Genomic DNA, 26,739 nt, shown 5'->3' on the forward strand with positions numbered 1-26,739 from the left:
GTTGCAGGATAAAAAGTCAATAGACAGAAATCCATTGCATTTCTACATACTAATAACAAAGTAGCAGAAAGAGGAATTAAGAAAACAGTCCCATTTACAATTGCACCAAAAATAATAAAATATCTAGGATTCAACTTAACCAAGGAGGTGAAAGCTACAAACCACTGATGAAAGAAATTGAAGACAACATAAACAGAAAGATATTCCATGCTCATGGACTGGAAAAACAAATATTGTTAAAATGTCTATACCACCCAAAGCAGCCTACAGATTTAATGCAATCCTTATCAAAATACCAACAGCATTTTTCATAGAACTAGAACAATCTAAACTTTGTATAGAATCACAAAAGACCCCAAATAGCCAAAGCAATCTTGTAAAGAAAAACAAAGTGAGGAGTGTCACAATCCCAGATTTCAAGATATAGTACAAAGCTATAGTAATCAAAACAGCATGGTACTGACACAAAAACAGACACACAGATCAGTGAAACAAGATAGAGAGCCTAAAATAAACCCATCATTATATGGCCCATTAATCTTTGACAAAGGAGGCAAGAATATACAATGGAAAAAAGACAGTCTCTTCAACAAATGGTGTTGGGAAAACTGGTCAGCTACATGCAAAACAATGCAATTGGACCACTTTCTTAAACCATACACAAAAATAAACTCAAAATGGATTAAAGACCTAAATGTGAGACCTGAAACCATAAAAATCCCAGGAGAGAGCACAGGCAGTAATTTCGTTGACATCAGCTATAGCAACTTTTTCATAGATATGACTCCTGAGGCAAGGGGGTGGGGAATCAAAAATAAACTATTGGGACTTCATCAAAATAAAAATCTTCTGCACAGCAAAGGAAACAATCAACAAAATTAAAAAACAGCCTACTGAATGGGAGAAGATATTTTTAAATGACATAGCTGATTAAGGGTTAGTATCCAAAACATATAGAGAATCTACACAACTCAACAGACACACAAAAAAACCCAAACAATCCAATTAAAAAATGGGCAGAAGACGTCCAGATGGCCAACAGACACATGAAAAGATGCACAACATCACTCATCATCAGGGAAATGCAAATCAAAACCACAGTGAGATATCACCTCCCACCTGTCACAACGGCTCAAATCAAAAACACAAGAAACAAGTGTTGGTGAGGATGTAGAACCAAAGGAAACCTCATGCTCTGTTGGTGGGAATGCAAACTGCAGCCACTGTGGACAACAATATGGAAGTTCCTCAAGAAATTAAAAATAGAATTACCCTATGATCCAGTAATCCCACTACTGGGTATTTACTCAAAGAATATAAAAACACTAATCTGCAAAGATATATGCACCCCTATGTTTATAGCAGCATTATCTACAATAACCAAAGTATGGAGCCAGCCTAAGTGTCCACTGACTAATGAATGGATACACACACACACACACACACACACACACACACACACACACACACGTAATGTTATTCAGCTATAAAAAAAGGATGAAACCTTGCCTTTTGCACCAACATGGATGGATCTAGAGAGTATAATGCTAAGTGAAATAAGTCAGTCAGAACAAGATAAATATATGATTTCACTCATATGTGGAATATAAGAAACAAAACAAACGAACAAAGAAAACAGGAGACAAATCAACAAACAGGCTCTTACCTACAGCAAACAAACAGATGGTTCCCAGAGGGGTGGGGGAGCAGGGGATGGGTGAAGTAGGTGATGGGGATTAAGAATATACTTCTTGTGATGAGCACCGAGTGATATATGGAATTATCGAATGACTATATTGTACACCTTAAACCAATATAACACTGTATTTAATTATACTGGAATTAAAAAAAAAACCTTTTTATCGTTAACGGAGTGTTCCACTTTATCTGACATTAAGATAGCTGTACCATCTTTTATTAGTGTTTTTATAGTATATATTCCCCCATTTTTTTTCTTTCATGCTTTCAGTATGCTTATCTTTTAAAAATGTGTCTCGGGGCGCCTGGGTGGCGCAGTCGGTTAAGCGTCCGACTTCAGCCAGGTCACGATCTCGCGGTCCGTGAGTTCGAGCCCCGCGTCAGGCTCTGGGCTGATGGCTCGGAGCCTGGAGCCTGTTTCCGATGCTGTGTCTCCCTCTCTCTCTGCCCCTCCCCCGTTCATGCTCTGTCTCTCTCTGTCCCAAAAATAAATAAACGTTGAAAAAAAAATAAAAATGTGTCTCATAAGCAGCCAAAGAGGTTTTTTTTTTAACTGAAGAATAGCTGACACAAAATATTAGTCTCAGGTGTACAACTTAAGTGATTTGACAGATTTGCACATTATGCTATGTTCACCCCAAGTATAGCTACCATCTGTCACCATACAATACTGTTACAATACCACTGACTATATTCCCTATGCTATACCTTTCATCCCTGTGATTAGTCATTCCATAACTGAAAGCTTGTACTTCTCACCCCCCTTCACCCATTTTGCCCATCTCCCACCCCAAAAAGCATCTTTTGAAATCCAGTCTGTTCCTGTCTCTTTTAATGAGAGCATTTAGTCCATTTATATTTAATGCAAATATTGATATACTCTCCCATCTGGGTGTTTACTTTCTATTCATCCTATCTGTTCTATTATTTTCTCTTTTGTTGGCTTCTTTCGCAGGTTAATATTTTTAAATCATTTCATCTCCCCTGTGTTACTTTTGTGGTTACACCTTCTTTTACTATTCCTTCACTGGCTACCCTGGCGATTACAATACAAATTGTTATCAAGTGTGTGTTTTAATTATCAACTTATTGCCTCTCAGCTCCAAATCTCCTCTTCGTTGCCTGCAGCGCGAGAATAAATATTTCCCCCTGGCTACCTAGTTCAAAGTTAAGCTTTGTTTGAGGAGGGCACTGGAGGGGGGAGGGGCACTAATGAAGGCAGTGGTTTCCGTTCTGGCTCTTACATCTCAGTTGCCCTACTGTGGAGCTCACAAAGTGTGAGATGAATAGCAGCATGGCAGCTTCCTGGGCACTGTCTACCGTGGCTTTATGGTAGGTCTGTGCAGTCTGCAAGCCACCTCCCCAAGAACAGCTTTCCCGGCACCCCTTGAGTGTGAGTGGTTTTCAAGGCATTCGGGTTTTTGGCTTTTGGAATTGGCAGATGCCTATCCATGGCAGGAGGAAAATCAGCCCCCGATGCCAAGATTATTTCCATGAGTTTCCTCTGTCTCCGGATTTTGAGCGCAGTGCAGGTGGTATGAAGTGGATAGGCTCCGGGTATATTTTGAAGGCGGAGGTAACAGGATTTGCTGCTGCAGTGGATGCCAGAGCAAGGCACAAAGGATGATTTCACAGTTTTTGGTTTGAGTCATGGAAATGAGATACGAGAGAGGGAAAGAGGGCAGGTGATGTGGGGTAGAGAACAAGAAAAGAAGAGGGTGATGCGGACACAGGTAGAAAAGAACCACCTAAGAGGAGTAAGGAACAAAGTGAGGGTCGATGCCCTGGCGGTCCTGGTGATATGAAAGAATTGTTGGAGAGAGGGAATCAGAAGGATGTCACCGGAAAGTCAGCATGAAAGTAAAGATGGGCTTAATGGCGAGAAAATGAGTCCACATTTTAAAATGATCTTTTCTTTGCTCATCATATACATTTTAACATACGTGTGATCGATATATATTACATTTATTTTTCAGTAATGATTGAATAGTTTACCACACAGTGTAAATCACAAAATACAATTCCTGAATTACATGCATAATGTGTGAGGTGAACCAGAAAAATGAAACATCATTGGTATTAATTGTCATGAGAAATAGATCAACCTTTCCGTTACGAAGTGTGAATTCAGATATTTAAGGAGGTAAATTCACCACTGGATTCTTGTATCTTCAGAATTAAAGAGGTAGTATGTACACTCAGAAAATCAACATTGAAGTTCAGTCGATGAGAGGTGTGTGTGTGCGTGTGTGCGTGTGTTGTGTTAGCAACATCAACACGTAAAATAGCAACCTTGTTAACAATCACATTTCCTAGGGATACATGTGCATGGCTGTGCCTTAATCATGCAAATATCACCCAAAATTACAGACAGTAGCAGAAACTAGATAAATTAGTTGCCTATCTCAACCACTGAAATGATGTTTTTGTATGGTCAGAAGAGGATTTCCCAACTTTTTCAAGGTATGGACGCTTGTTGTTGACTTTTCTATTGATTTTGAAAGATTTTTGTCTACAAAACTCATTACTAGCTAGTGTTCATTTTTTATTAACCAAAGATCTTTCCATTTGTTAGAATTTATAAGCTGCAGGAAATGACTAATTTTGCCCCAGAATCAAGATAATTTCAGTCCCAATGAAAGTTTTCCTTTTAGGGCAGCCTCTGCAGCCTTGGTTTGGCAAATGCATGCATTTCAACAATCTTTTTCAAAACAGCCCACAAGTCCTCTTACCTGACTCTCTTAATGGACCCTATTTGGGAAATCAATCTATTAAGGAACAAAATGTCTATTGTTAGATTCTTCTTTCATAATACTATTTTAAGTTTTTCTCCTTCCTGCTTTCTTCTTACAGTCACTCGTTTATCCATTTCTCTTCCTTCTTCTCTTTTTCTAACCCAACTTTTGTTACCTCACCCCCTTCCAGTTTCCTCGTTGTCCTTGAGGGAATTCTGTCTCCTCCTGTTCTATTTTTTCAACCCTCAGATTCACATCTCTTCCTGTTATGATCGGTTTCCCATAGACAATCTGTTCCTGTAGGGTTCATCACCTCTTTTACAGAGAATTGTGTATGGAATAAGTGAAATCTAAATTATCTGGCTATGTAGTGATCCACAAACATATGTGAACGTCTCACAAATGCAACGTGTAATTATCCACTGTTGATTTCAATAAGGCATAAGTCCCTTTGGTATAAGCTTCCTGTGTTCAAGACGTAGCATCAGTAAATTCTTGAATTTTCTATGTTGTTTGGCATCTCTGTGAATTAAAGACATTCAGGGTAAATCTCACTTTAATACTTTTTCATTTTTTGTTGCATTGGGACAAATTTTTTGTCTTGTTCTTTAGTCCAAGTTACATAGTCTTTGATGCTTCAAAGGTCAGCAGGAGTCTAAAACTGGCTTGTGAACTGAACTATACGGTTCTTCTCCCGACTTTTTACAGATTCACCATGTGGCTGACTGTAGGTCACAGGACTCTCCTGTCTATTTCATCAGGCCGACAAAGTTAACATTTATTGTCCACTTATCACATGCTACTCACTCACTCAGCAGTGACTTACCTGTGACACAACCCTGTGAGTGGGTGCTATCATTATGTCTACTTTACAGATGAAAACCTGAGACATAGGGAGGTTCACTAATTTGCCCAAGGTCATCCAGTAGGTGACAAAGCCCAGATTTTAACTTGAGAAGTCAGATTCCAAGTCGGAGGTGCTGACCGCCATACTTTATTGCCTTCCTGACGCGGCAACTTGAAAATGCACGCGCTGGCCTCCTGACTGTAGCCTTCATCACCGCTCCATTTCGTTCACCCACTTACACAGAAGCGTCCCTGTCCATCTTTCAGAACCGCTCTGGCTCCGAGACCGTGAACTCTTGCTTTTTCTGTCCGTTACCTCCTCACCTTCCATGCCTCCTGGCCTCTCTAACTACTAAACGCACTCAGCACCTTCACGGAGGCCCCCGACCCTGCTCCCTCAGGGCCACTCATGCCTCTTCTCCACTTCCCTTATTCTGTTGTCCCAGGAGGACTCTTCAAGGCTCCAGTCCACCTTGCATTTTTCTCCCTTTTCACTTCAGCCACTCTTCCTGTCTGAAATATTCTTTCCACCATCCCTCCCCTCTGTTTTAGCTTCATTAAGCACTTTACCCAAACTTCGAGCCACTCTCCGAACACCACCTCGCCTCTCCACGGTCCCCAAATACTACCTGCTCCATAATGTTCTTCCTGGTCATTTCAAAAAGTCAGATGTAATCTCTCCCTCCTCAGTACTCCCAACACTTAGTTTGTAACACAAACATAGTGCTTATAATCCAGTAATATGTGGATTCCCTTGGCCTCCCTTTTGGTTTATAATCCTAATTTAGAAGATCTAGCCCGATGCCTTGTGCTGGACTGGGGTATGGAGCAAAGGGCTAGAATAGGGAACAAAGAACTTAACAACTGAAAAAAAAATGTTTTATTTTGATCCTTAATTTTACTGGTAAGGACACTGAAGCCCAGTTTAAGAGACAAGTCGTACTGAGAGTGGGAGACAGAAACACACTGTTCCTTCCCTCCTTGAATGCATACCATGACTAAAATCGTATGTGCATGGGGCACAGAGCTAAGCACTAGGGATACAAAAGCAAGAGAATTTACTAGTCAGAAAATCAGAGTCTACTGAGCAGAAAACAGGTTATTGCCATACAATGTGATGAGACAGTGTTGGTGGGATAAATATATAAATAAATGCATGAGGCAAAGAATTTACTATCTTTGTAATAATATTATGTGATCTTTCTAATAGTAAGTGTGAGGAAACATAATTTTTAATTCAGTTAATAAGATCCCATCCCAAGCGGTAGGAAGAAATGTCAAATCTGATTTGACAGACAAACTGATCTCTATCGGCTTGAAAAAGGGAGAGGACTATTGCAAATGGGGAGGTGATATTTTCCATCATACTCTGTTTTTCAGTTTTCCTCCCTTTGGTTTCTTCTGCTGCTCTGTGTTCAGGATTTAGCTCTGAACACTCACTGCCCTCCTGGGATAATTTCCATCTTGTTTTTTAACTGGCCGTATGTTCACGTCAACCAGACCAAACACTCTACGGACTTGGACTGGATGTACCCACTGCTCATTTTCTTTCTTTATCTCTAAACTTGAATGTTCTTCTTGTAATGTTAGCTCTTCTCACTCTCCTGAAAGTCAGCTTTTCTGACAGGTATGGCGCCTGCCTAATTTGGACGCCCGAGAGAGAGTGACGGGATTTACGACAAGGGTGTCTCCCAGACTTACGGCATGCCTCACCTGGAAAGCTCAGGTCTGCTCTACCCACAGTGCATCAGGAAGGACCTCCAGTTGGGTGGCGTGAGAGGGAGTTTTATTTGAAAATGGTTCCAAAACCTGTATAGGAGACAAAGCGCGGAAATACGTTTTGGAAATTTCCATGACGGCTGCTTGGCCAAGATCTGTTTGGTACCTGGTACTGAGCCCTCCCCTAAGAGATGGGGCTTCTGTACTGTTTCAGTGCCTGGCATTTTCAGTGTGTTGAATGCGGACCCTTAAACCAGGACAACTGTGTCTTATTTTTATCTTATCGTGGCGGGCCTTGCTTTAAGGAATTCTCGTATGTGAAAATATAGATTAGTATTCTGTACACAAAAGGATTAGAACCCGGTACTAGTGAGGGTCCAGGTAGCTGGGTCCTCTCCTACGTGTATCTGGGGAGATAAACTGGCTTCCCTGAACAAGTGGGCAGACTGTGCCCAAAGCCTATGCGCTGTGTGCTCGCCAGATCCTGCAGCTCTGCTCGTGGGAATGTGTCCTGAGGAAACCGTCCTGACAAGAAACACCGACATGTTAACCCGCCACATCATCCAACAGTGAAAAGTTAGAAACAACTTACAGGTAGATCAAAGATTGTTCAGTAAACACGTAGGTAGAAAGGGACGCATGATATTAGGGGCGCCTGGGGGGCTCAGTCGGTTAAGCGTCCGACTCTTGATTTCTGCTCAGGTCATGATCTTACAGTCCGTGAGTTCAAGTCCCATATCGGGCTCTGCACTGACAGCGTGAGCCTACTTGGGATTCTCTCTCCCGCCCCCCCCGCCCCTCCCCCTTTCTCTCATGTGCTCTCTCTCTAATGTAAATAAACATTTTTAAAAGTACATACAATATTACTGGATGTTTACAGAAAGCGCATATGTAGGTGCTTATAAATGAAAAGGAAAGATTAACCAGATATAAACGGCTCTCTCTGAGGGGTGGAGACATTTGTGGTTTTAACTCTTTTTTGAATTTTTAAATACCTTTCCTCAAACTTTCTACAGTGGAGATATATTATCTTTACAACCAGTAAAATGTTCAATAAACTCATAAATCCCATTTGAAGAGAGACAAAGATAAACTGGGCTGTGACTGTTTCCCATGATTCATTAGGGGATCCTCTTACATTTATGACCTTTATTACCAAACAACAGAACAAAATAGTCTTCAGCACCAATATCCTACAAGAGGAAACTATTTTCTTAAGAAAATAACCTCTTGAATCTCCCCAAAAGTGGCTTCATTCCTGTGTTTCCAGAACAAGAAGTCAGGCATATGTTCTGTTCAAAATGAACAAAAGTCAAACATGTTTTACAGCCATTAAGAAGTTTGAGGTTTGGGACTCCCGGCCGGCTCGGTCGGTGGAGCACGTGACTCTTGATCTCGGGGTCGTGAGTCTGAGCCCCACCTTGGGTGTAGAGATTACGTAAAACTAAAATCTTTAAATAAAAAACTGAGGCTGATCTGTGTGCGTCTCAACACGAGGGATGCCAAAGATAACACTGATGAGTAAAAAAAAAAAATGCAAGCCACCGATCTTTCGTACTCAGATTGTATTTAAAAATTAACGGCAACAACAAACTTTTCCCTCCAACTGTATGGGACATCGTACCAGAGAAATGTTGACAGAAACAGGCCTGGGATGACTGATACGCACTGAACTTGAAGAGAGTTACCGAGAGAGCTCTGGTGAGTGGGCGGGGGGAGAGGCAGGAAACAGGGTTTTGCGGGATGGGTGGGGTGGTGTTATTTACTTTTTACTTCGCATGCTTCACCATTCTTTACATTTTCTAAAAATAATTTTAAAACGTTCAAAAGGAAATCGGTAAAAGAGAGACACGCCTGTGCTGCGGGCTCAAGGCCGAGGCAGATGGTGCATTTTGCTTACAGTGAAATTCCTGCACTTTTCAGAGGGTCAGTGGTAATGATAAGAAACGATTCTCCCTCTTGGTGATTCTTTGGCAAATGTAAACATGGCCAACGGGCCTTTCTGATGTCTCAGCTCAAATATTCCAAGTATAGTCTTAAAGATGTACAGTTGTGTAACGGGAGACTTACATGGTTTTTGAAGTGGAGGACGGGCAGACACTCAGTGGGCCATCCCCCCTAACCAAACCGTCCTCCAAATGCACGCTGGAGTTGAGCACAGGCCAAAATGTGATGGGGGAAAGGTCTGTCTTCAATGACCATGACTTTGTCACGTAAACACTGCCCCTCACTCTTGTCTTGGCAAACCCCCTCCTTCCCTCTCATAATGTCCTTTCGTTTCTTGTACCAAGGAAATGTGGTTCAGTTCCAGAAAGGAACTGAAACACATCCGTGTGAAGGTATAAATGACTCTTTAAAATATTACTTTTGTAATCAGATTTGCTTTTTACAGGTTAACAAAGGAATGAAGCTCTAATGGTGGAATCTCGCACATCCACCAGAATATGGGGGCACAGTCAGTCCCTGACTCTGCTTATATATCCGCGGCGTCCTCCACGGTGGCCTCGCACGTGCCAGGCACTTTCCAACTTACAGGTGATGGTATATGTCAGGACTCCGTTGCAGCCGGGTTTGGAATCCTATATACAAGTCGTCCCAGAGAAGACCATTCTTTACCACGTGTCTGATGACGTCAACCCGGCTCCGAATCTGAAACAGACATGGAACGAAGAGCAGGGGTGACCCAGCCAGCACCGAGTACCGACCCCTCGTGTCCCTGGGAGAAGCAGCTGTCTGGGACGGGAGGGACCTGGGCAGTCACAGATGTCACAGGCCGGGGTGGGAGTGGGGGGTTGGTTGGAGAGAAGGGACCTGAGCTCAGCAGGAAGTGAGGGAAGGAAAACGGGAAAGGGATCTGGAGCTGGGGAAGCAAGTCTCGTGGCACAGTCACATCGCTGGCTCGAAATCCACGTTCCAGCGTGTGGAATTAGCAACCGCTCTGTGCCTCAGTCTCCTCATCTACAGAACGCAGATGACGGAACCTTCCTCCGAGGGTGGCTGTGAGATTAACTGAGTTGACGCACATCCAAGACTCCCGCTGCACGGTAAGCTTTCCGCACAAGTGGGCGCTACAGTGTTATTCTCAAAGTGGCGCGTTCCAGTTTCCCGCCGGAACATTCTGCGGCACAGCCGAGCGTCCGGGTCTCCGGCCGTCTGCGGGTTTCGGGCCTGCCTCACAGCAAGACCACCTCAGGTAGGGGGTCAGGCCCTTCCCTTTCGAGAATCTCAACTCCCGACACGGAAGCTCGGGGGAGGCGTCAGAGGAGTTCAGGATTAGCAGACAAGCAGAGATGGTTTGGAGCGTCAGCCGAGGGCTTACTACTCAGGTGACCTTAACCTGGCTCAGCCTCAGTTTCCTCTCTTACAGGACTGTTGGGAGAAAAAACTGATATCATTTATAAAAAGAAGTGTGTGCAAAGATCCGCGGTGGCTTCGACACAGCAGCCGCACCAGCGCTAAAGGTCACCAGGAGCTTTCTCGGTATTGGGCGTCGGATTTGTCCGTGGGAAACAGCACACGCAAGCCACTAGACGCCAACTTCCGGAAATGACACGCCATTACGTGACGTAGGGTGATGAGATGGACACCATGGTTTACTGTCTCGCCTGCACCTTCCCTCCAAAAAGATGACATCTGCTGTGAGCACGGACACAGCTCAGCGGCTCTGTTCTTCCACCAGAAGATTTAGAAACGTGACTGCAGTTGGGCCAGGATGAGCCTGCCCCTCGTAAGCCTGAGGTCTCGTTCCTCGCACCGGGCAAGGAGATGACCTTTCTAACCTTTCAATCTGGAGAAGAGCACACAGAAGACCGGGGGACACAACTGAGATGGATTTGGGGTACAGATGGGAAGGTCCTGGTGACTGATGAGCTTTGGGGGTGAGGGAAAGGGTCACCGTGTCAAGCGTGGCTCATCGTTGGGGGTCAATGCTGCCAAAAATCCAGAAAAGAAGAAAAGAGCGGCTCTAGAGAAGGAAGAGGAGGAGCTGGAATTTGAACAGGTTGAAAAGGAGGTGATGAGGATTTGGAGATGGGGTGGCGATATCGGGCGGGCCGCTGACTGGAAAGAATCTCAAGCCCGAGCGTGTTGTGGGGCAGGACATACAGATTTTGGACTCATTAGCGGAGATGCGGTACCAGCAGATGAGATCGCCCAGGAAGAGGCGCGGGAGGAAGAGCGATTTGAACACAGAACCCTGGGGGGAAACAAGAACTTTAAGTGATGCCTGGAGAAAGAGAGACCCTGGAAGAATGCAGGAGAATAGTCGGGAAGCGAAAAAACCCCAGGGGTAGAGTCACAGGAATGGAGAAAGGACTTCAGTTTGAAAAGATGGACCGGTCACACGCAATAAACCACCTGTGTTCTGTGCACTCTCAGGCCCAACCAACGTGTTCACAACGCACGCATACAGGTATCAGCTGTCACGGAACAGGAAACAAAGGGAGTCGTTGACCAGCAAGAGATTTCAACTGACTTCAATCTGGAACGTAGGCTGATGAGGGGCAACCAAAGACAGAGTCTGTGGAGTCCCAGAGCGCATGGGGAGGGGCGTCCAGACGTGCAGGGGGCAGAGGTGGGTTCCAAGGGCAACGTGAGGACACACAGCATGAGGTACATCCAACCGCTGACCTGTTCCTATGGCCCTACACGCTGTTCTCACTGAATACCTTCAGACAGTTCTCTGAGTAAATGGAATGGATTCTGGCGGGAGCCCAAGGGGGTGGTTTCCTCGTGATGTCCCAAAGCCAGGAGCCCCACACTTTGGAGCTTAGGGGACCCCTGACCTAACAGCTAACTGCTCATCCCCATAACTTCAACTGGTGACCCCCTGAGCAAACAGCCTAGCTAGCGGGTCACAGAGCCCGCGGTCCCTTTTTAAAAAACTGAGTTAGTTTTGTGCTCGTTCGTAAATCTGGGTATTTCATATAAAAAAGTCCAGGCTTCCGAGTTCTCTGGAATATTCCGATCAGCTGGGGCTCATCAGGCGCTGCCCCCTTCCACGTGATAGTCCCCACCCTGCCCTCCGGTTTCCAACCTGCCTTGAGCCAGCGGTGAGCACTGAAGCATGCGATCCCTGCCTTTAGGTAAAGCCCGCCGATGACAAGTCCTATACAGACACAGAGAGCCCTACACCAGCTGGGGAAAGGTCTTGTCACTGGTCAATACAGATGAATCCCTTACTTCTCCAAAGTCACTTACACAGGAAGAAAGTTCAGCCTGCGGTAAGCAGCGGGGCACACGGGGAGAGGCCAAAGGAGCAACGCCCTCCACGTCCACGCCAGGTGACCTGCTAGCCAGCGTCGTGCGCTCGGCTACACTGCCTTGCGACGCGAGGCAGGAAACTATGTGAAGTTCAGCTCCCACGCATCCCTTCTGTGGCAGTGACTTAAGCAGAAAATGTAAAAGCAAAGAAGGTTGGGACCTGGCCGGGGTCTGGAGGCAGGTAAGGGACGTCGCAGGGTGACAGATCTGTAGAGACCCAGAGGAGCTCATCCAGATTGGGGCAGGAGGAGGTGGACTGCAGAGGCCATGCATCTAGGAGACACGGAGAGCTGGTGAGACAGAAGATATACTTATGAGCTTGAAAGGCAATTAATGGTTTAAAAGAAAAACAAAACAAAAACAGAAACGGGCAGCATGAGAGGACTCTAGGAGCGCTTCCAAGGGTAGGCATAAGCAAACCTCAGCATGAGAAAATCTCCCTAAGATCCTGGCAGATAAAAGCACCGAGAGCCACATCACAGAGCACCAGGCATGACGATGATGCACTTCCCGGTGCATTTAAATCCGCAGCAAGCGGTTGCTTGCTTGCTTTACCCAGCAGATGTGAAAAAGCGACTTTCCGTTGAATATTTTACATGAACTTGTTAATCAGAAAAGTCTGAAGATGTATCTCCTTGAAGGCGAACAGATACCTCAATGTACAGATTTTGTAAATTCAGAATCTGAGGAGCAACATAGCGGCTAAAGTCTAGAGCCTAGGGTCTAGCTAGACTCTAGAGCCAGACAGCGGAGGTCAGCCCTGTGCCCCACCACTGGCCAGCTGGACAGCCTGCGGGCAAGTTCCTGACCGCCGGTATGGCATTACCCGCATCCAGAAGTGGGGGATATGGTGATCTCTGTCCATAGGTTGCTGCCGAATAAATGACTTAATGTTCATAAAGTGCTTAGAGCTATGCGTTTGTTAAATAAAGCAATAAATGTAATAGATCCATTTTGCTTAAAATGGGTGCTTCAACACAGGGTTCTCCTCTATGTGAAAACCCAGTTTTTTTTAAAACCCAGAAAGCAGGCAATCAGTCATTGGTTGTACTGAAGTTTCGACCTAGGATTCTCTTCAATAGCAAGTACTTTACGAAACCTTAAAATACAAATCAAATTATTAAAAGGTCGTTTAAGAACACATCTGTTATCCAAAAGGTACATTTAAACCACTGCAACTAAAGTAGCGTGCGTTTATATGGCACAAGTAAGAAGTTCAAGGGCAGACCATATATCCTCCTAATTTCCCGAATGGTCGTTATGTTTACATTCACATAGAATTTAAAATTACAGTGCATGCTCCTGTATATTATTAGTTATGTGACTACCACAAAGTGGTAGAGTGGGAATACGTCCCATGGAAAGAAAAAACCAAGGCTTGGACAGGTTAAATCACTTACTCAAAGCCTATAATCAGCAGGAAGGGGGCACCAGTCCTAAGCTTGAAGCCGTCTCCGAAGCAATAGCTCTCCCCTTCCATTATGGCACCACAGGCCAGGGATTTGCTCAAAACTGGAGCTCAATCAAAGATGTGTTGATTTATGTTGACTGAATTCCTTTTATAGGGATGCCCACTGGGTCCACTGGGGGGAAGGAGGCAGAGATCTCGAGGCTTGCGGGTCTGATGATAGCTTAAGCGGGTCGGGTTTGGGCAGTAAGCATGTAGAGGAGCCAATCTTTGCCATGGACTCAAAAAGCAGCAAGTATGGACTTCAGTTAATAATTATGTTTCAACACTGCCTCACTAGTTGCGACAACTACCACAGTAAAGGAAGGTGTTAACGATCTTCTGTACCATCCTCGCAAGCTTTTCCGTAAATCTAAAATGACTCTAAAATAAAAAGTGGATTTAAAAAGGAAGGAAGAAAGGTAGACAGGAAGGAGCAATTTGCTGCTTACTTCCTCATACGGGTGTTCCCGGCTTGGTCTTTCTTTTGGAAAGGATAAGTCTAGAAAGTCAACCAAATAGTCATATCCTCCAGGAAAAGGGCTGAAGTCCTCATCTGTTTCAATCATCTGTGCAAATGACAACATGGTAAAGGCAAGAAGCATGTAAGTCTGGTGGTCAAAGTTTTCTAAAAATCCTAGACTGTGTAAGACCCACACATCCTTAAATGACAGCAATGAATTGGAGTTCGTATATTCCCTCCCTCAATCTCTCTCTCTTGAACTGATAACATTCAAATCCGAGCCTTCTACACAAGCAAGCTTCTTCACATCACTAACTTCAATCAAATTTACAGAGAAGATTATCATCATCTTGAGTATTGTTGGTAATGAGACAGCAAACACCATGATAAGTTTGTAGGCAAAGGAAGAAATAAAATGTGCAATGTTTCTCATCATTAAATAGCAGCTAAACAGCCATAGCTTCATGGAAAATTCCAAATATTTTCTCTTTTTCATACTGATTGTCCAACTGAAAATAATCATGTAGACCAATGCTCTCCAGGTCTCTGGACTTCAAAGACAATTTCCTAAAAAATATTCGGGAGCTAATATAAGCACCGATGTAGTGCCTTTGAGTGACACAAAGGGTTGGGGGCACAGACCCCTTCCTGCTCCCACTCCTGTGCACCTGAAACGCCATGTATAACTTGACTCCCCCACAATATAATAGCATGTTGACTAGAAGCCTTACCGATAACATAAAACATAAACACTTTTTTTATGTAATATGTATTGTATACTGCATTCTTACAATAGAGTAAGCTAGAGAAAAAGTGTTGTTAAGAGGATCCTAAGAGGGGCACCTGGGTGGCTCAGTCATTTAAACGTCTGACTCTTGGTTCTGGCTCAGGTCATGATCTCGTGTTCGTGAGTTCGAGCCCTACATCAGGCTCTGTGCTAACAGCGTGGAGCCTGCTTGGGATCCTCTCTCTCTCTCCCTCTCTCTGCCTCTCCCCTGCTGTCTCTCTCCAAATCAATACACACTACATTGAAAAAAAGAAATTCATAGGAGAATTTACATATATACAGTATTATATTTACAGTCCTCAATTGTTAGAAAATCTGCTTATAAGTGTCACTCAAGAGTCAACCGCATTTTATTTCCCAGTGAGGACTGAAAAAAAGTCTTACATCTACTTTTATTTCATTAAGGGAAGAATGCTTTGACACTTCAAAAACAGAGAGGACCTAATCTTGGAATAATGACAATTCATCCCAAGAAAAGAAAGCTGACAACTTTGTAACCATACTCGTAAGCATACTCAAACTTACTCATCACTGACCGGAGAAATTGTCATAGACTGGCACCGACCCCCAGGCCAGGTTTTAGGAATCATTGCCTTTAAGAACGGCAAGAATTGCCTGGTATTACCGTTCAGGGGTTGAAAGGTAAACCTGGGAATAGTCCCCACTCTGAGGGGCCCCAGTCCTTGTCTCTAAGAGCGAACGTTGTCTGTTGCCTGATGCGCTGTCCCTAAACTTTGCGCACTAAATAGAAGCCGGATAAAATACACATGTGAGTGGCTGGTTACTCCAGCCCCTGCAGTACTCCTGGCCCACTGTGGCTCCCTCTTTCTCTTGCACCTCCTGCCTGTTAGTATTTACTTTGCTTTTGGAGACACTTTTAGCTTCGGTGGCCAGGTTATAACCCGACCCGCTTGGCTTGTGAGCCCTGTATGTACGTGCTGCAGCGAATATAAGTTTCAGACCTCCAGCCTAGATCTAGCACTTAACCTTGTGCTTAAACCTCATGGTTTGTGCAATCTGATTCTTACCACAGCTGCAGATAGGAGGCACCTGTTTCTATGTCACCCGGCTACAAGTCAGGTGGGTGGCACCTTCCAGCCCCACAGCGTAAAGAGCTGTTTCTGCCAATGCTAAACAAAACAGAACACCCACAAAACCCACAACAACAATCATGGGACAAGAATGCTCCCAGAGCAAAAGTGAGCTGGATCTGAGGGAACATGCCCTACATTTGGCGCTTAAGGCAGGCTTATTGAGAAATAAACTGGAATGCTCAGGGGGTTTCCTCTAGTTTCATAATACAAGAGCAAAGACAGACAACACTTATGACGTACCCTGACCACCAGGTTGTAATCCTTAAATCCCGCCCAAGTGAAGTATTCTTTTATCCAGGATGAGTGAAGAAATATCTCATCTCCTACAGCAGCATTCAAGATGTTCAAATAGGGTTCAAAGTCCCAGGAATCCTTGTAGATCTTGGTCCCCTCTGGAGGCTCTATGATGCCTTTGCTTAAAGACACAAAGGTGACAGTTAGTCTTATTGTGACAATGTGAATCCCCTGGCACTGATGACTATATTATGGTTATGCGGGACGTTAACGTTAGGGAAAGTCTGGGGACGGGACTATGGGAAAACTCCACATCTTTTGTAACTTTTCCCTAAATATTAAAAAAAATCATAAATTACATTAAAAATTAAAAAAAAAAAAACCATCATTGGATTCCCTCTTGAGTCCTTGTAGGAGAGCTCAGTCTATGGAAGCTGTGTGGCCACATACATGTCCCATAAAGAGATTGGTCCTGGAGGAGCCGGAAGGGTAGTGAAGGTTTACGGGAATGCCAAGAGCGCTGTTACTTCTTTCATTTATTTATTTTTTAATGTTTACTTTTGAGGGAGACAGAGACAGAGTGTGAGCAGGGGCGGGGCAGAGAGAAAGGGAGACAGAATCCGGAACAGGCTCCAGGCTCCGAGCTGTCAGCACGGAGCCCGACGCGGGGCTCGAACTCACGAACCGTGAGATCATGACTTGAGCCGAAGTCGGACGCTTAACCGACTGAGCCACCCAGGTGCCCCAAGAGTGCCACACTTCTGGGGAGGCTCCCTCCTGCACACACTTGAGCGACGGCCCCAGACATCTGTTGCGTGTCCAGAAGGCACATTACCCGAGGTGGCTGAGTACGTGTGACACTTTCGGATGCCTCTGCCTATCCAGGTGGAAAGTGCCCGCTTGAAGGAAATCACCGATGGCCGCAGGGCCTGACCGCCCCGCAAGGCGGCTGCGAGGAGGCACCTAGTCAGAGCGTGCGTGTACAAAGGGGGGATTCCACAGGGAGAAAGAAGGGCACGAAGGTGAGAGAAGCCATAAACAAGGAAGGCAAAAGTGAGCCCTTCCAGATCAACAGTCAACCAGAGAGTAGCCGTCAGAATGCCTGGATAATTCGGAAACGTCCCACAGAAGTTCCTCAGGAGACGCGTGAGGGGTGGGGCCTGAACCCCAGCCTGCACCGAGCTCCTGTGAATTGGCCAGTGTGGTGGGTCTCCAAGTCAGAATACATTTCAAGGTCAAAGTCCATGTCTGGGGGGGGGGGAGAAAGGCTGGAAAACCACTGATCTGGGCCCTTTTGATTCAAGTAGCTAAACGATGCAAGTGTTGAATATAATGCCATATTTATGTTGCGGATGTCCGCTCACGGTCCCGCCCCCAGCCTCCGCAGAATGGAAGTGTGGGGGAAGCAGCAGCATGACTGGCACTTAGAAGGGGCTCAACAAGTCTCTGTTGAGCGTCTGAGCGAGTTTAGCCTAGCTTCGAGAAACAGCCAGAATTTGGGGCCTCTGACACATGGTCCTCCTACTGTACTGATCAAACCACAGCTGAGATGGACAGATGGGCAATTTTATTCTGAAACCCGGTCAGCAATCTGGATAACCGAGTTCTCTGACCTCCCCAGAGCTCTGTCCATCCAGTGCGGAAAGGGAATCACCGCGTGAAACACGGAACCCTGAACCCTAGAAATGGAACGGGATGTGATGGGGGCAGGGGAAATCCAAGGAGGGAAACAGACGCCTGTCTACTAAATACCTGGCAAGTCACTGTAGGTCTGTACGCACCACTTCTCAACACGATGCTTTTGGTCCATCGTTCTCCCAAAGCTACAGACGCGCTAGCTTCGGTGAGAAATTACTTAACAGAATCCCAAAGCTTCTACCTTGGAAGTCAATCTCAGAGCTACTTCTGCAACTCCTTGCCGGGTCTCGGCTTAAAGCCGCACTCATCTCAGGCCCCCCAGCTGCCTTCTCGACTGGAGCTATTCTCCCTGTAGCCTCTTGCCCAGTTCACGCTCCTCTGCAGGCTGAAATGGTTTCTCCAGAACATAACGCAGTGATGTGCCTGCTTTGCTGAGCAACTTTCTCAAGCGCTAGTTACTCCCAGGCAAGCTCCCTGTGTGGTTTCACGAGGCCTTTGTGACCCTGGCCCCCGCACGTGGCGTCTGGCATTCCTGCTTCATGAGGGAAGGACATTTTCACGGCTGTGTCCCTGTACCTAGTAGTACCTAGGCAGGCATACCAAAGGAGCTCAATAAATCGTTTCTGAATGAATGACATACACTTGCTCACCGGTTCAAAGTGTCTGCGCGCATCAAACTCGCAACACCATCGACCCCTCCCTTCGCCAGCACACGCCATTCCCTCTGGAATCTGGAATCTCTCCTTCCCTCTCTCCGTCCCTCTCATTCGCTCCCTCTCAATTACTCTACTGGTAATCCCTTCCCCTCTGAGACCTAGCTCAAATGCCAGAGATTTCAGATTGAGCTTTTCTTGACCACACTTCCTGTTCTCCCACCCCCTCCTCCCCTCACCAGGCAGAGTGAAGCACTTAGCCTTCCACGTCCCTCACACTCCGTGTCATTACTGAGAACCCAACAGCGCTACGCTGTCACCCAGAATGTTTGGTAAGATGCAGTGATACAAATGCACATCCCCAGGCTCTACCTCGGATCCAGGGCCCCGGGGGGTGGGGCTCAGGGATCTGCATTTACCCAAGTTCCTCAAGGTTATTCTGTTTGCGAATTCCTGCTCCAGGATGCGTCTGGAGGACAGGACCCAGAAGACACGGAGCTCAGCAAACGCCAAATGACAAAGGCTCTCGAATGCCCCTCTAATACCAGAATAATTAACAACTTCTCTTATCCTTGATCTGGCGAGTAAAAACTGCTTTTATCCTAGAAGCACTGGGGGGGATCTTAAAGAATCTGAAGCAGGAAGGAACAGGAACGGTTTTGTATTTTGAAAAGTTTACTCTGGCAGCGATGTAAAAACTTCTCTTACCCTTGATCTGGGGAATAAAAACTGCTTTTATGCTAGAAACACTGGGGAGATCTTACAGAATCTGAAGCCAGAAGGAACAGGAAGGGTTTTGCATTTTGAGAAGTTTACTCTGGCAGCAATGTGGAGCGGGGGCTTATACACCTTTTGCCTACGGTCCCTGTAAGAATTAACATTGAATCATTATATCAGGACCCTGGGGGTCCACCAAGGGTACCTCTGACACCAAAGTTTCCTGAAACAATCGTTCCCTTTATTATAGGCAAGGTACTCGGGTGTATTCTATTCTGTTCGATTTCATTTTTCAGAAATGCAGGTTGTAATGAATGTCATTGATTTTTATGACCCACCAAAAACCACCGTGGATTTTGACCAGCAGATTGGAACTGGCTGGTATAGAGAACACAGATACAGGCAAGACAAGTCAGGGGCCACCGTGGGAATCGAGGCTAAAAATTATGAGAAGCTGAATGAAGGCCATGGCAGAAAAGGCTAGAGGCAAGTGATGGAGTTATGGGGGGTTTATGGAGGAGAAAGGACTGGCTTCAACAACCGGTTTCACACAGGAAGTCAGCAAAGGGTCAGAATCGCTAACCTCTGCCTTGGCAGGGGTGAGGCCGGGAGCAGGTGTGCCCTTTTGGTTAACTGTGTGATTCGCTCTCTAACTCACCCCGTCAGTTTCTAAATTAGGGTGAGGAACTTATGGTTTCATTTGGCTCAAGACAAGTGTTTATAAAAACATAGGTCTGCGACATCGATGTTAACTTTTCTCGAATCGCACCCCCGATGCGAGGCTACTTGCTCAGATGTGCTCTGCGTGGGACAGGCGGTGGGGTAATGTTTATGCTGATATGAAAACCAACTCTCGTGTCTGTTGCATTTTGCTTCTTTAAGGCAACTTCTTTTTGAGCCTATCAATGGTCCCTGATAGGAATAAAACACCCTCACCCTTCATCCTCAAATAAGGTTCTGAGATGAGGAAAACATTTGAGTATTTGTTACGTCGCATGAGAAACCTACGGGAAAACTCAATCTTTTCCCCCTTAGATCTGAAAGATACTTAATGGTTTATTTAAACAGTAAGACTTCCGTTTCTAAAGGTGACGTGTGGACCTGATTCCATGAGAATCTCAGCATGTCAGTCAACAAAGACTTAATATTCCTACAAACGAGGACCTGTCAAAAGGCCACAGGTATGCTCTTTATTTTCTCACAAAATTGAAAACCATTCGTAAACCATCCCTAAGTCTCTATAAAGACTCAAACCAAACCTGTCTGTCGGGTCCTTTAGCATCCGACTCAGATCAAGAGTGGCTCCAGGCCGTGGGGTCCACGTTACCACATCAGAGTTTTTCTTGATAAGATTGTTGAGTTCATTTGGGTCATTTTTGATGTTTGTTTCCTTAATATACCTGTGAAAATAAGAGCATGCTTATGTAAGAAAGCAATTAATTCTCAGATGCACAGTCTGAGTAGCACGATGCTAGAATTTTTTTGTCTCTTCATTCCCACTTACCAATAACTTACCGCATGGAAAAATAAAGACTATACTTGGCCTAAAGTCCCTAATTAGGGAAGAATTATTAGTCCAAGAAGTTGTACTTATACTTTGTCTTTAAGTATAATCATATGGTGATTGGATGTAAAAAGACCGACTATTTTTAACAGGTGGGAATAGCACACGCTTGTATTTGATATTAACTAAACGTACAGATGACAAAATATTATTCGATAGGAATAATACTAAGCACTGACCATGAGCTAGTCGACTTTACCTTCACAGTTCTAATGAGACAGCTACCATTCATGCTCTCACCGTAGAGAGAAGGGGACTAAGGCTTTGAAAGGCCAGGTGACTTGCCCGAGGTCACCCCCCTGGACGGCAGTGCCCACCCGGCTCTCCACCACACCGCACAGCCAGGAGGCCACAGGAAGGAGCTTCTCCCCCAGTTTGGGATCCAAGTCTGAAAAGTCACCACTCGTCATGTGCAGTTATACGCGAGAAGACGGCCATCTGCGAACCAGGAAGCCAGCCCTCACTCGACACTGAATCTGCAACTTGATGTTGGACTTTCCAGCCTCCTGAGAAATGAACCTCGGTTGTAAAGCACACGTACCTTCAGTCATAGCCCTTCCTGACACCTAGCTTCTCACTGTGCTACCGAGCCGAGCCGACCATCTCCCAAATTTAATTCCAAACCACAATCTTTCTGGAAATCACCATTTCAGGGTCATATGGGAAGGTGGTGGTGGGGCTGGGGCAGAGAAGGGGCGATCCAGAGAAAAAGGATTTGTCCCTGTATTTCACCTGACACAGGTTATATAGACGGACATTTCTATTAAAGGGAATTTAACCTCCTTGAGCTACAACCCGCTCACCTAGACTGGATACAGAATTTTACTCAGACAAATACAAAACATATGTAAGCACCTAGATTTCTACAGCACCAGGGGACTTACATCACCTAATGACCCTGGAATCCATTCGGCAGATGTGAGTGAAGACGTCACTCCACCCACAGACGTGAGTAGCTTTTCCCTTCCCACTGGCATTAATGAACCTCCAGCAGGGTAGAACTCACTTCGAAGCAGTTGCCACCATTCTGTCTTTTCTTATGACCTCTAGTCTCAAGATGGTTCACTGCCTGGTCTCTCTGCCTCCCATCTTGTCTCCAAACCACGATACTGTCAGATTACTCTTCCTAAAACACAATGTGTGGTGTTCACAAAAATTCTGTCACTTCCTGATGCTTCCCTGTCTCCCTCTCTAAAATAATAATAAAATCAATACCGAGGTGCTGCCCTCTGAGGGGTACCGCGAGCGCTGAGAGCAACATTTGTCCATTACTTACACACAGAAGAGTGGCTTGCCATTACTTTAAAAGGCAGCATTTTAAGTAGCCAAGTGTCCTGTAATCAAGTATGCACGACATCCGGTTCTTCTCCACGTTCTTGGAATTCAGTCTCCTTAACGCCTCTTGAATCTGAATTCCCTTCTCACTCCCCACTGTCACTCACCATCCCCGCATAGATTATTGTCATGGTTCTCAAACTGGTCTCTAGGATCAGTATTGGCCTTTCCCTTCCCACCGCACAGACACATGACCTAACTCCCCCTCTGATCACATCGCTGTTCCTCATCAGACTCTTTTATTGGGCTCCTCATGCCTTCAAGATAAAAATCCAAGCCACTTGCCGTGGAAGACACAAGGCTGTTCACTGTGTGGCTTCCTGGTTTCTCCCACCACGCCTCACATAGCTTCCTTAGTCCTCTATACTGAGCTCTGTCATCTCAGCATCTTACTGTCTTTTCCGGTCAGTGTCTACTCCTACTTCGAAACTGACCCTCACCGTCTCACCCAGTACTCATTTTCTGACCCCCACTGCCTCCTAAACACACAGGTGTCCTACACTTTTCGTGTTGTATCATGATGGTTTTTCTCTTCCAGGAGACGATCGCTCAGAACACTATCGTTTATCTCTGCTTTTTCAGTACCTAGACCAGTGCTTCTCAGAAAATGATAAATGAATGCATAATGAACAGTACTGATCAAAGGAAATGACTTTTTAATCTTAGGTCAGTCTTTACAGAAAGATCAGGAAGATATGGGGTCGCTATATAATCCCACAAGAAGGTGGGAAGAATGGAAACACATCTGCGATAGGATGTATTAAACACAGCAAATAGGACGTGATTAAACATGTGCCGATAGTTCCTCCGAGAACACGGAACGTTCAAGTGAGAACAGTCATGTTTTAATGATGACACAAATGAAGCCTAGAAAAGTCAAATAATTGCTTCTAACGAACGATAGAGGGAAGAAGACCTAAATTCCACGTGCATGATTTCTTCTATGGTGCTGTGCTGCCTGTAACAGAGGAGAAATCACGGCTGGTCCCTACAGGATTACTGTTATGAAAACTCATCTTGAGGACTGGTTTCTTTATTATCCAACAGATTTATAATAAATTTATAATTCTGTAATATCCAGCAAACTGGTACAATGACACATGCATTGCCTGTCTGCACACGTCTGTCTTTTGTTCACAGAATGCTCCCGGTAGGGAGGACAAAGAGGCTCGTCGCAAAGCAGACGGTGCTCGTAGTTGCTCATGAAAACAATATTGCAGTGAGAGGCTGAGTCACTGCATGTACTAAGGATAAAATAAGTTTTATATATAATTACAGAATCTTATAAAAGCAAAATTAATCTATAAGGTAGCAGCATTTGAAATAAAACTGTGCTTCCAATACGACAACATGGCCATAAAATGTGCAACCTGGGGGTGCCTGGGTGGCGCAGTCGGTTGAGCGTCCGACTTCGGCTCAGGTCATGATCTCATGGTCCATGAGTTCGAGCCCTGCGTCGGGCTCTGTGCTGACAGCTTAGAGCCTGGAGCCTGTTTCAGATTCTGTGTCTCCCTCTCTCTCTGCCCCTCCCCTGTTCATGCTCTGTCTCTCTCTGTCTCAAAAATAAATAAACATTAAAAAAAATGTGCAACCTGACTGTATCACAAACATGACTCAAACAAATACGTGAGTTTTAACTACCACAGCTGAAGGTGTTAGGAATAACTATTTGCTTTGTTTTTTAATGAAAAAAAAATCAATTTACATTCAGTATTTTTACTTTTTGAGAATGGCTCTGTGAATTTTAACACATGTACAGATGTGAGCAACTGCCACCGCAATCAGTATACAGAGTGGTCCTATCACCCCTCAAAACTCTCTCGGGTTGCCCCATTTCAGTCAAACGCTCCCCCCTAGTCCAACCCCTGGCAACCGCTGATCTGTTCTCCACCCCTATAGTTCTGCCTTTTCCAGAATGCCTTATCAACAGAATCATACAAGATGTCAACTTTTGAGACCGACTTTCTCCACCTAGTATGATGCCTTTGAGATTCATCCATGTTGTTGTGTGTTATCAGTCTTTTCTTTGCAGTGTATTCCGTGATATAGACATCGTGGTCTGTTTATCCATTCACCTGTGAATGATATTTGAGTTGACTTCGTAATCATGAATAGAGCTGCTATTAATATCTGGGTACAGCTTGGGTGTGAATAAAAGTTGAATTTTTTTAGGCCAAATACCCAGGAATGGAATTTCTGGGTCATGTGATAAATGCATGTTGAAAGAAACAGCCAAAAGTTTTCCAGAAGGCTGGGCCAGTTGGACTTCCCAACAGCTGTCTGTGAAAGCCCCGTTGCTCTGCATCCTTACCATAACTGGCTACTGTCAATTTTCAAAAGTTTGTTATTTCACTGTGGTTTTAACCTGTATTTCCTAATGGCTAATGATACGAGCACATCATTTCTTATGTTGATTTGCTTCTATATAGCTTCTTTGATGAAGTATCCGTTCAAATGTTGCGTCCACGTATTATTGTTCCCTGACATTGGTTTCTGAGAGTTCATTATAGATTCTAGATACACGTTGTTAGTCAGATATTTGATTTGCAAATATTTACTCACGGTCTTTAGTGTATCTTTCACAGAGAAAGATTTTTTAATTTTGATGAAGTCCAATATATTAAACTTTTCTCTATGGATTGTTTTGGTGTTATATATAAAAAGTCTTTGCCTAACTCACGGTCATGAAGATTTTCTCCTGCCTTTTCCTCTAAAAGTTTTATAGTTTTACATTTACATTTAGGTCTATGATATCCTTTGACTTATTGTTTTGGTATACAATGTGGGGTCTTAATCGAGATTGACTGTTTGCATGTCAATGTCCAATTGCTTTATTAATATTTACCGAAAAACTCTCTCTTTTCTGTTGAATTGTTTTTGCACCTTTGTCAAAAATCAACGGTTGTATTTGTGTGGATCTATTTCTGGTCTCTCTTCTCTGCTCCACTGATCCATGTGTTTATCCCTTCATCAGTCTCATGCTATCTTGATTACTGTAGCTTTACAGCAAGTCTTAAAAGTGGGCAGCGTGAGCCCTCCAAATTTATTCTTTTTCAAAATTGTTTTGGCTATTCTAGTTCCTTTGCTTTTCCTTATAAGTTTTATAGTTAGCTTGTCTGTATGTACAAAAAATTCTGTCAGGATTTTGATGGGTACTGCACTGAACCTACAGATTCATTGAGAGATAATTAAATAGTGACTATAACAACACACTCTTAACCGATAAATCACAAAATTACAAGGTAAATGAGAAAATACTTAGTGATAAAATGAAAACAAAAATACAAAATACAAAACCCATGAAATGTAGTAAAGGCTGTGCTCGGAGGAAAATTGATAGCTCTAACATCCGTATTAAAAAAGATCAGTAGAGGGGCGCCTGGGTGGCGCAGTCAGTTAAGCGTCCGACTTCAGCCAGGTCACGATCTCGCGGTCCGTGGGTTCGAGCCCCGCGTCGGGCTCTGGGCTGATGGCTCAGAGCCTGGAGCCTGTTTCCGATTCTGTGTCTCTCTCTCTCTTGGCCCCTCCCCCGTTCATGCTCTGTCTCTCTCTGTCCCAAAAATAAAATAAAAAACGTTGAAAAAAAAAAAAAGAAAAAAAAAAGATCAGTAGAGAGAATCAATGAAACCAAAAGTTGGCTCTTTGAAAAGTTCAAAAAAATTGACAAATCTTTATTAGACAAAGAATAAAAGAAGACACAGATAACTAAAATCATAGAGAGAAACACTACTACTGACCTTACAGAAAGAACTATAAGAACACTATGAACAACTGAACACCAACAAATCAAATAACTTAGGTGAAATGGGAAAATTCCTAGGAACACACACAGTGTTTAAACCAACTCAAGAAGAAAATAGAAAACATCCTCATTCTCGAACTCTCCCCTCAACATAGAAAGAAACACTTCCTAATTCACTCTATGAGGTCAGTATTACCCTGACACCAAAGGCAGGTAGGTGACGGGATTAAAACTTCCAGCTATAAATAAGTAAGTCATGCAGATGAGAAGTACAGCATAGGCACTATAGTCACTAATATCATAATAATGTTTTGTGGTGACAGATGGTAACTACACTTATCTTGGTGAGCAGTGAGTGATGTATAGAATTATCAAATCACTATGTTGTACACCTGAAACTAATATGTCAACTTTTTCAAAAATAAAAAAAGTTTTTAAAGATGTTACAACAAAAGAAAATTACAGACTGATATCCCTTATGAACACAGATGCAAAAATCCTCAACAAAATACCAGCAAACAATATCCAACAGCATACTAAATTGATTATACCCCATGACCAGGTAGGATTTATCACAGAAATGCAAGGGTGGTTCAACATAAGGCAATCAGTAAGTGTATTTCACCACATTAGTAGAATAAAGGAAAAAAGCACATAATCATTGCAATCGATGCAGAAAATGGATTTTACAAAATTCAATACCCTTTTGTGATTAAAAAAACACTCAGGAAACTAGGAATAAAAGCACACCTCAACACGATAAATGGTATTTATGAAAAACCTATAGCTAACAACATGCTTAATG

General features: G+C 44.2%; 1 protein-coding gene across 12 annotated transcripts in view; it reads right to left on the reverse strand.

Moving 5' to 3' along the window:
* Positions 1–3,644: 3,644 nt before the first annotated feature.
* LOC124528930 (cytidine monophosphate-N-acetylneuraminic acid hydroxylase) overlaps positions 3,645–26,739 on the reverse strand; it is a 144,416-nt gene continuing 121,321 nt past the window's right edge. For all 12 annotated transcript variants that reach the window (XM_047102807.1, XM_047102805.1, XM_047102801.1 and 9 more), the window contains 6 exons: positions 20,553–20,693; positions 16,292–16,466; positions 14,160–14,276; positions 9,532–9,647; positions 6,993–7,088; positions 3,645–4,955 (listed from right to left, as the gene is read on the reverse strand). In XM_047102807.1, coding sequence (XP_046958763.1) covers positions 7,013–7,088; positions 9,532–9,647; positions 14,160–14,276; positions 16,292–16,466; positions 20,553–20,693 — 625 coding nt within the window. In that variant the 3' untranslated portion in view covers positions 3,645–4,955; positions 6,993–7,012. The remainder of the gene's footprint in view (positions 4,956–6,992; positions 7,089–9,531; positions 9,648–14,159; positions 14,277–16,291; positions 16,467–20,552; positions 20,694–26,739) is intronic.

The sequence above is a fragment of the Lynx rufus genome, unplaced genomic scaffold, assembly GCF_022079265.1.
Source record: "Lynx rufus isolate CCGP_SWC_20201006 ecotype Redwood Valley unplaced genomic scaffold, mLynRuf1.p SCAF_6, whole genome shotgun sequence".
NCBI lineage: Eukaryota > Metazoa > Chordata > Mammalia > Carnivora > Felidae > Lynx > Lynx rufus.